The sequence below is a fragment of the Mixophyes fleayi genome, chromosome 12 (assembly GCF_038048845.1).
Source record: "Mixophyes fleayi isolate aMixFle1 chromosome 12, aMixFle1.hap1, whole genome shotgun sequence".
Classification (NCBI taxonomy): domain Eukaryota; kingdom Metazoa; phylum Chordata; class Amphibia; order Anura; family Limnodynastidae; genus Mixophyes; species Mixophyes fleayi.
In genome coordinates, this window is record NC_134413.1 from 80,210,645 (window position 1) to 80,220,505 (window position 9,861).

Consider the following 9,861-nt stretch of genomic DNA (forward strand, 5'->3'; position numbering starts at 1 on the left):
AGCATGCTGGGACTTGTGGTGCCAGAAGTAGGGGCACTTTTTTCGCTTTGAAATGCGCTTCGTGCAAGTGACATTTTCCCAGGGAGATTTTGTTAGTGACTGCGGCTGGTCCCTAGTCTGTCTGGGTAATGCGACAAGACTTATTGTTAAAATAATTGGGGTGTTCTGCAATCGATTCTTCCTCTTACCCTCCTGGTAACCCCGCCGTGAGCGGTCTCTTGCACAAGAGGCACTCAGCGTCACCAAATCTAATATGCCAGGTAATTGTGTGTGTGTGTGTGTGTGTGTGTGTGTGTGTGTTGTGTTAGACGCTGCGTGATCCAATTTTTCTAATGTCTCCACTTGTACATTGGGTACAATGAGGAGATGCCGATTTCTGTCTGTAAATTAAAATCGTCTGACGGTATTCCTATCGGCGCTTTCTGCGCTAATGGACGGAGATGGTGATGGCGAAGGGACGGCTCACGGAAACAAAGAAGAGCGTTCTGGTCCATTTTTTCCCAGCAATTTTTTATTTTTTTTGCAAGCCATTTTGTTTACAAAACCCGAGAAAGGTCTGACAAAAATAGACGCAGGGACGAGGCTTGATGAAATGTTTCGCCGCATCCGGTGGGTGGGGCTTGATGGCGCGTTTCGCCTCGTTATGACACATGGGGCGAGGGTTTGTCATTCGCCGGTGTGACATTGGCAAATATTTGAATGGTCCTGGACCTTATTTGCCTACTTTCCCAGAATGTCTGGGAGAATCCCGAATGTTGAGACGTTGTCCCGGGGGCCACCCTGCTTGACCCCTTACATTTCACTAGGGTGTGGCCTCTTTGTTTTGTGAAACGCGTAGTCACGACCCCCCGCACCTGCCCCATTGGGCCTTCACACTACGTCATCACCCGAAGTTGAGGTCTAAAAGCTAGCCAAGTAAGATCTGGGAATGGCTTGGGTGAAATGAGGGCGTGGGCAATTGTATCCTAATTTTTGGCCCTGGTACGCTTTACTGTGTGGTCAACAGACCTCAGCTAAGCTTTTTTTTTTGCAATTCGGCCACCCACACGTATGCGGTCACGTTGGATAGACCACTTGGCGCTTACGACTGCGCCATCGGGACCACACGGGAGCACGCTAGCTCAGCGGCCAGATGACGATAGCCGTCGCCCGCCCAGGCCTATTTGCAAGCAGGCCCGCAAAATGTTCCGAAACCTGTACACACACGTTGCAACATCATGGAAATCTATCCGAAATCACCGCCTACCTTGCAAACGCTACAGAACAGCTCCCCGGCGTCTTAAGATATAAAACCTGTTGTTTTGCTAAATGTTACAGTTTCTCACTACCTTTGACCTCGTCCTTGATTCTGGCCCATTGTAGACGCACAAACCATTTTATGGCTCGGTTAAAGCAGCAAGTAATTTGTGTAAATATGTGTAAACATGATGGCATTCAGGAGACATCATTCAATGTGTCAGTCAGGCGACTACACCCCTCCACCCCCCTCGGCTGATTTATTCCCTTCAAATCATTTCCTCCAGCCTTCACCAGGAGTTTTAAAATAGAATTCGAAAACACTTTTTATTGCATTGTTGCAGATTCAGATTGTGGTCGTTTTGCAGGGCGACGGTCAGTAAAAATTTACTGACGTCCGTCAGTAAAACCTGGATATCTTCACGGCGTTTATAAGTGGTACAAGATCCAATTCCGCGATGTGCAAGATTTAATCCCATGGAAATAATTCTATTACATCAGCAGTTACATTTTTTTTTAGTAAGTGCTTTATTTCCACCAGAAGGCAGTAGAAAATTAAACCGTGCCTTAAAAATGATTTCGACAATTGGAGCATATGAATGTAATGTCTGTTAAGGCTAAATTAACAAGTCCTGCAGCACTGATGCCATATTCTGGAAGAGGGAAGGTGTAAAGTGTCAGCTGTGTGGGCAAGACTTCGAAATGATGATCAACTGAACATTTAGATGGCTTTGAGTAGTGAAACTATGTTTCTCCGGCAAAGATTCAGGCTAAAGCCCCGCTGGAGTACATAGCAGGGGAGACATTTTATGTATTTTAAATAAAAAATAATCTCAATTTAGCTTTACTGGTCCTTTAAAAAAAAAAAAAAAAAAAAAAGAGCAGAGTTTCTACCCAGTAGCCCTATAGTGAGCGAATGTATTATTCTCATAAAAGACCTGAATATCAAGTTTTGTAAATGAATGAATGAAAAGGAGAAATGTTGTTTTCTCGAAAGTGTTATGTCATGTTTACACAGCCCGTATTCTGGTGCGAGATCTGTAAGAAATGACTTTTTATAAACGCCCAAGTGTCAAAAAAACGTGTGCCCAGCGCACGCTGTACTAATAGATTTACCACAGAATGACCAGTCCCATGTCTGAGCGTAGGACAGAGGCAGGAAGTTAAAGCAACAGATTTAGTAAAAGTCGCAGGAAGGTAGTTACCTAGAAATGCTCTTTTGTTTCTTGCAGACCTGCCCTTTTGAGATGGATCACCGGAGTAGGTAAGTGACGGGGCTAATGCCCTCTCCATAGAGGGGTCCCTGATCCGGACATATGTGGAGTCTGGTGAGATTGCACCAGTCTGGCATAACAGCCTAGGTGAATGTTATCCCACTTGCAACACCAATCGCCTATTCGCAAATTTGCCACTAATTTTGATGGTTTCTCGTAGGCTCTGCCTCTCCCTCTGCACTAAAACGCGTCTAAAGCGCACGTCCGTTTTCAGGACATAATTAAACGGGGGCTTGGTCACATCACAACGAAGGCGTGACTAGTGAAGAGCAAGACCGCCCCCAAAATCCCTGCCCTTAAATCACCCACCCGTTGAGCTCTCAGCACCCGTTCGCCCAATTCCAACACCGCCAAAAGTCGGGATAAAAGTTCACACAGAATATTCCGTCTTTATTGGCAGATCTGCGGTTACTCTTCAATACTTCATCTTGCAAGAGCTGCCATTTTGTTTTTGAGCGGTTGCCTAGAAACAGACACTCTCAGATGCCCTTTGTTTATTGTCTAGAGCAGTGGATTCCAATCTTTCTCAGCTTAAGGCACACTTCAGGGTCTCCACAATTTTTTCAAGGTACCCCTAATCCAAAAAACTGTTATCAGTGATTGCTTTTGTGTAATAAAAAAGGACATCTTATTTGCAGGTCATTCACAGCCTATGTGAGTAAGAATTTTATGCTTGATGCTGAGTTGGATTTACGCCCGTTTGCGTTACGTCATTTACCAAAAATTTGCACTATGCATGCCCAGTAAGAGAACGCAGGAATATTTTTTAGATATTAAAAAAGTTCCTACTTTTATTCCTAAGTAATATTATATCTGCTGTATTCTACGGGCGTAAAAACGCTATTTTTTATGGGCAGCTTTTTTGGGGTGGTGATTACACCCATCCTGCATCCAAGTCGGCGTCGGGCACAAAGTTTGTCGTTTCCTCAAGTTGAAGGGTGTGTTTATAAAGGGTCAACATCTATAATCAACGCTTTCAACTCTATGTTAAAGAGCACCAATAATTTCACTGTAATCAAGTGAAATTTTTCCTCAGAGTTCTAAGCGAACAATCTTTTGACTTCCTCATTGTGTTAAAGTCCTAGAATTAGCAGTAATGTAAGCACCAGGAGGGCCTAATGGTTATTTTCTGCAAATAAAGGAAACTATTCATGAGGACACAGCCTGCCAATCAAAATGGCTGCTTCCGTCTTATATAAATGTCAGGTACATGTTATAAGCAGAAGTGGTAACACTTAACCTTGTGACCTTTTTACCCTTGAGAAATCCATTTTAATGGCGTCACTCTGTTTTTTTTTTTACCACAGAACCTACACTCGGTACATTCATAGCGAATTACACCTCAGAGGGAGATTCCTGGTAACAGAACGGTTCCATATTTCAGTAGGGCGTGCTAGATTCTTTATGTCAGTTTTTTCAAATGTGGGTGTCAAGAGAGACCTCTTTGGCCGGAGCGTGGGAAAGTGATTCCTTTCCCAGAATGGAGGATAACTCAATAGGCGCTGTGGGACAGTATAACTCGCAGATGTTGGTGGGTGCAGAAAGGGTGACGTGACAAGTATAGCAAATTTATTTATAATTTTACTGTAAAACATATGTGCAAAAGTCACAATAGCATTGGCTTTAATGGACTATATTTCCAGGTAAAATAAAATATCACCCATAGGGGGAGATTACATCGATGTGGCACGCGTACATTACCGCGATGTCCGCTGGGCGCATTTCCGTCCGTTACGGTAGGAATCGTCGATCGCTTTTCTGCGCTCCTGGTAGTTACATGTGTGGGAAAAATTGGAAGATGGCCGTCCATAGTTAAAATGACTCAGACATTGACGCGCTTTTATTATACTCAACAGTTGGGGTGGGATTATTTTATTATAGTGTGCCTGTCCCCTACACCAGGTGCAGGCAGCCATTTTGTGCACCGGACCAATATCCACAAGAAGGTCGTATATGGGTTCACCGGGAACCAAAACGGCGTGGGCAGTCCATTTTAAACCGCTTGTGTCTTGTGCAAAAACGACTCAGGAAAATGCTTCGGACGCACCTTTCACTTCAATTTGCCAGATTATTATAAAAATAATAAAAGCAGAAGGCTCTTTTAAATGGGAAAAAATATAACAGCTGTATGAAATTCCTTCAAATACCACCTAGCAATCTGTTTTAATAGATGATCCCATTGCTTTTAAAATAAACCATGTTTCAGTAAAAAACTTAAGATTAATATACAGTATATTAGGTAACGCTCGTCTTCGGAGAAGTCAGAATGCGGAATTTTCCCCATAAACATATTTACAGTTATATGTCACTGAAACCAGTTTTTCTTCCCTGGATTACACCTTGAATGTGTCATCGTGAGCTAACATTCTAATACAGGTTCTCACAGAAATGCAGAAGGTTCCGAAGGGCGGGGCTTGTTTATTGTATGCGGACGGACGGACCGTGGAACCTCCCGGTCATCAGTAGCTGGTGTGGGGTGGGGGTGGGGGGGTGTCAGTTTAGTGATACAATAACGTGGGGCCTGTCGTTTGTCGCTGTGACGGCTGCCGGAATAAGATTATCCGGCCGTGTCTGGGATGTCCAGATGTATCCGCACAGCCGCCAGACCTCCTCGTGGATTATTAATGGGGTAGCGTTACGTCTGGGAAGGGACTGTGATTAGCAGCATGTGAGGAAATGGGCAAACATAAGGCTTGGGAACCTTGTGGCTGCAGTGGAACTACAAGTCCCAGAATGGCCTGTCAGCTGGAGGGACGAAGGTTGCCCCCCTGTATTATTAGAAAGGTTTTGCAGAAACATTTCTGCCCTGCACTGTCACGCTGTTGTGTATTTGCAGGGCAGGCTGGGATCTGTGGTTCCACAAGATCTGTTTCTGTCCTTCTCTCTTGCCCCCTCTCTGCACCGGCTTTAGTAAACGTGTTTATCTGGCCGAGTGATTATATTATATAATCTGCAGAGCCTTATAATCACTGTACCATTGGGTGTCAGGAGAGCGGCCATGTTGGAAAAAGATTTGACTCTTGTGAGGTAAAACCATCCCCCATACACAACGTGACCAATCTATAGAATCATTTACCCACTTATATGTACCTTAAGATTTTATTTTGCTATGGGGACCCCCTATCGTCTCTGCTTGGAGAACTTGGTATCCAGCTCTCTTAACCGTTATACATGGATAGTGTCTAGTGCTCTGGAGGCTGAATCCAAGAGCTCACAATCTAATCCGGGTTGTTTTACAATGCACAGTAATGGTTAAAAATGACATATACTAATGGCCCAAATGCACAGTAATCAACGGCATCCAATAAGTAGTCCGCAAGTTAGATTATTACAATAAATAATATGCTTACCATGGCGTTTTGCATATTTACACTTATTAGGAAATATATTCCCATTAGTGACAAATCTGTGTGTGTATATATCTGTGAGTATGCATAAAAACAATGCATAATGAATATATATTTTTTCTTTACTATATAAGAAAGAGGAAAACACATTTTTCACACACTAACTCCAATAAAACAAGGTTTGTTTTCAACAAAAGATTTCCTTTAATCACCGTTTTCATATACTTGCTGCTAACCCAACAAGTCCCTTGGTTGGACAGCAAAAAAAAATGAACATTTACTGGCATATGGCAAGAGCGGACATAGTTTCTAATATATATATAGATATTTTTACACATTATTATACTAGGTATATAAACACAGAGGTATTTCAAAATCCACAGTTGTAACACTTGCTTGGGACCTATATAACAAAAGCACAGAGTCACTAGACGATATCTAGATAATATAACCAAGACGATGGTCTACGTTGACCGGGAAGGAGAAAGTGTTGGGCTGTTAATGAGGTTAGGTGGATGGGCTGTTAATGAGGTTAGGTGGATGGGTTGTAATGTAGGAATCTATCTTACAAAGGGTAAACTAATGGCAGACACAGCTATAAAGCTATAATTACTTTTCAGAGCACACTGTGCCTTAATTATGCAACGTCTAAGGCTTGGTTCCTCACTTTACTCCTCCAGCAAACCTTGTTTTCAGGAGTCCACAAGGCAAAGTCCATAACATTTATTTAGCTGTATATCATTAAGCAAATCCTGAAAACATGGCTTGTAGAGATACCTTAAGAGAAACCCATGTTTTATTTTTGGGCATCTGAATTTAGGATTATATAAAAATAAGCATTTCTGTGAGTTTTTGACTTTTTTTTAGAAATGATTTTTCTATAATGACACCAGAAGGGTATATTTACTAAACTGTGGGTTTGAAAAAGTGGAGATGTTGCCTATAACAACCAATCAGATTCTAGCTGTCATTTATTTAGTGCATTCTACAAACTGACAGCTAGAATCTGATTGGTTGCTATAGGCAACGTCTCCACTTTTTCAAACCCGCAGTTTAGTAAATATACCCCTGTATCAATAAGCCATCAACCTCTGTTGTATTATATTGTACCACCAGACAATTAAAGCCTCACAGCAATATTGTGCTCCAAGAGCCTTATATCCAAAGTCTGTAGTTCCAAATTTTAATTTTGACTTTCTTTTACTAACACCTGTGAAAGTCCAGTAATGACAAATTCACTTATTCTCTGCTGAATAATATCACTAGAAGACGTTAAATGTACTGTCGGTGAGATTTGCAAGTCTCAAGCTGGTCAAGAATTTATTGATAAGGCAATCCTTATCTCCGTCCTGGAGAATAAAGGGTGAAAATTAAAGACTAAATTGCCTCCGACGGGCAAGTGTTATAGTCAAAGACCTTTTCTTCATTACATCCACTTTCTTGCACCTATCGTTGACCAGTAACACGTAATTTATTTATTATTTTCTTCAACAAAACTAATAATTGAACCATTTTTCAGATCTCTTGCCAGTAAAAAGACATTTCTGCACCCTTGTTTCTTTACAACACATGCTCTTGCTTACTTTTCGGGTTAATGGTGCACGCGTAACGTGCTCAGTAATCTATGAAATTGCACGTAGCACTTTTGTGGTCTGTGACGGACTTGGAGGCCTGTCCCCTGTTTATAACGACCATCTTGTCTCGCCTAGCTACGCTCTTTTGATCAATAACCTGCAATTTGTGTCAAACAAGGTTCATGCACGGATAAGCCGCTAGTGCGGAGCGCAGGGCAAGACCAAGGCAACCAGCTCAATTATTCGTCAAAAGGGCCATTCGATAAATCTATGTTTACTAAGAACGGCTCGCTGTTTTGGATCATTAGGCAAATAGCTGGTATTGACGTCTTTAAGTGCGGATTAATGCCCAGGGATTGCCGTCACACGTTGAAGTGTGTCTTGTAGTAACAGAGACAAATACAGAATAAATTGTTGCTGACAACACCAATCCCGTATTTGTCACATAAACCAGACTCAAAACAGACGTAGGACCTCTTTCTTTTTGTCTGTCGGTATATATGAGCGTGGATGGAGAGGACAGTTCTACCTACTCTCTACAGTCACGAGTTAGTCTATCGAAGTCTCCTGTCCTCTCGGTTCTCCGTTGTGTTGACTCAGATCCTTCAAGGTCAGTTCTGGAACGATGGTTATGGTGGAGACAGAAGCCACGGGGTAGTCCTTGCTAATAGTCTGAGGGCAGCTGGACTTTTGAAACAGGGGCATTGTGGTCTCCTGATCCAAGGTTGCTCGTTTCCCAGTGCCAGGGGGCAAATAGGAAGCAGTCATGCTGGTTACTTGCCAAAACAGACCTTTGAGCTCTTTCCGAAACTCTTTCCTCATGAGACAGTAGATGACAGGATTGAGGCAGCTGTTACTATGAGCAAGGCATACTGTGATGGGGTAAACAAAGGTATGAAAGTAATAATATGCATCACTCCATTGCACCACTTCGTATTTCATGAGGATCCCCCAGAAAATGCCGGCATGGTTGGGGAACCAGCAGATGAAGAAGACGATAATGACCAGTTGGATGGAATTGGTGATCTTGCTTTGTCTGTGCTGGTTATTGGCATTGACCTTATGTTGTCTCAAGAAGTTCAGCAGCATGATATACGAAGACGATATGACCACCAGGGGTATGACGAATGCAATGATGACCCTCTGAAGATGGTAGGTCGCCAGCCACTTCTTGCTGGGAAACTTGAGGAGACAAAGCTCTTCCCCTAAGACTTTGTTGGTACTGGCAAAAACGGTAGTTGGGACTGTGGCCACCACGGACAAGAGCCAGAGGGCAAGACTGATCCATTTAGCCACGTAAGTGGACACCCTGCACCTGAGGCTCATTGCCGAGGCCACTGACCAGTATCTGGTCACCGCCATGGCCGTCAAGAGGAAAACATTGTTGTAGACATTCAAGACGGTCATAGTCAAGATAATTTTGCACATGATATGTCCGAACGGCCAGCTGAAATCCAAGATGGCATCCACAGCCCAAAACGGCAGGGTGACGGCGAACTGGAAATCGCTCAAGGCCAGGAAAAAGACAAAGACGTCTATAGCGGTGAGACCCAAGGCTTTCTTAGCCCGGATTAGATACATGACAAAGAAGTTGCCCAGCAGTCCCACCGCGCAGACCAAGGAGTAGATGACGGCAATCAGGATTCTGAAACTCACCAGTCCGTACGTTGGTATGACGGCATCGTCGTCCGCGCTGACGTCCTGCAAGGCTTCGGACGTGTTCCCAACCGCCAGAGATGAAAAGTTCAGATCCATGGCTGGGGTCTCTTGAATGTAGTCCGTCATCGGGCAAAGAATAGAAGGACCAGCCTGTAGGACATGCTAACAATTCCCACACAAGCTATGTGTGTCCACACCTGCTTCTCCTCCAGGTCAAACTGATAATACACCAGGCTTCTTGGAGATTCAGGGAGGCAGCCCAGTTCCTGCACTGGGCTAAAACGTGTTGGCAAGTCCACGAACTCTGGTTAATCCTTAGTCCGTCACCTCCACAGGGCTCCTGAAAGGTCATCTGTGTGGCTGATTGTCTGCTCCATAGCTGTCGTCTGACTCTGTTGCAGAGTTCTATCAGCCTCACCCTGTTCCTAGAATCACTGTTAACTGGACTGTCTTCAGCAGCAGCAGCAGCAGCTCAGAGTGATAGTCCCAGAGAGTTGCTCTTGCCTTGTCTATCAACAAGTGGTGGGGGCTGTCCTCTGGAGTAGGCAAGGCTTTCCCTGAACACTTCATGCGCTCAGATAAAACTAGTTTTATGTCGTGAAGAGCAAACAGACCAGAATGCAGAGATGAGGCCAGGACAAGCTACTGATCCAACCTACTAGAATAAAACTGCATTGTTTTATGCCCAATGTTATAAACTCTGTAGCAAACAAAGAGCCCAGGGAGCCGTTCTCTGCAAGGCTCGTATGCTGACCTCAGAAGTGTTAAAGG

At 43.6% G+C, this 9,861-nt stretch overlaps 1 protein-coding gene across 1 annotated transcript; it reads right to left on the reverse strand.

Moving 5' to 3' along the window:
- Positions 1-6,072: 6,072 nt before the first annotated feature.
- Positions 6,073-9,565, reverse strand: RXFP4 (relaxin family peptide/INSL5 receptor 4). The gene has a single exon (XM_075193310.1). The coding sequence runs from the start codon at positions 9,214-9,216 to the stop codon at positions 7,981-7,983; it is 1,236 nt and encodes a 411-aa protein (XP_075049411.1). The 5' UTR covers positions 9,217-9,565; the 3' UTR covers positions 6,073-7,980.
- Positions 9,566-9,861: the final 296 nt, after the last annotated feature.

Bases quoted from the DNA above. Each gene is read 5' to 3' on its own strand.
- RXFP4 (XM_075193310.1), bottom strand. From the start codon at position 9,216: ATGACGGACTACATTCAAGAGACCCCAGCCATGGATCTGAACTTTTCA.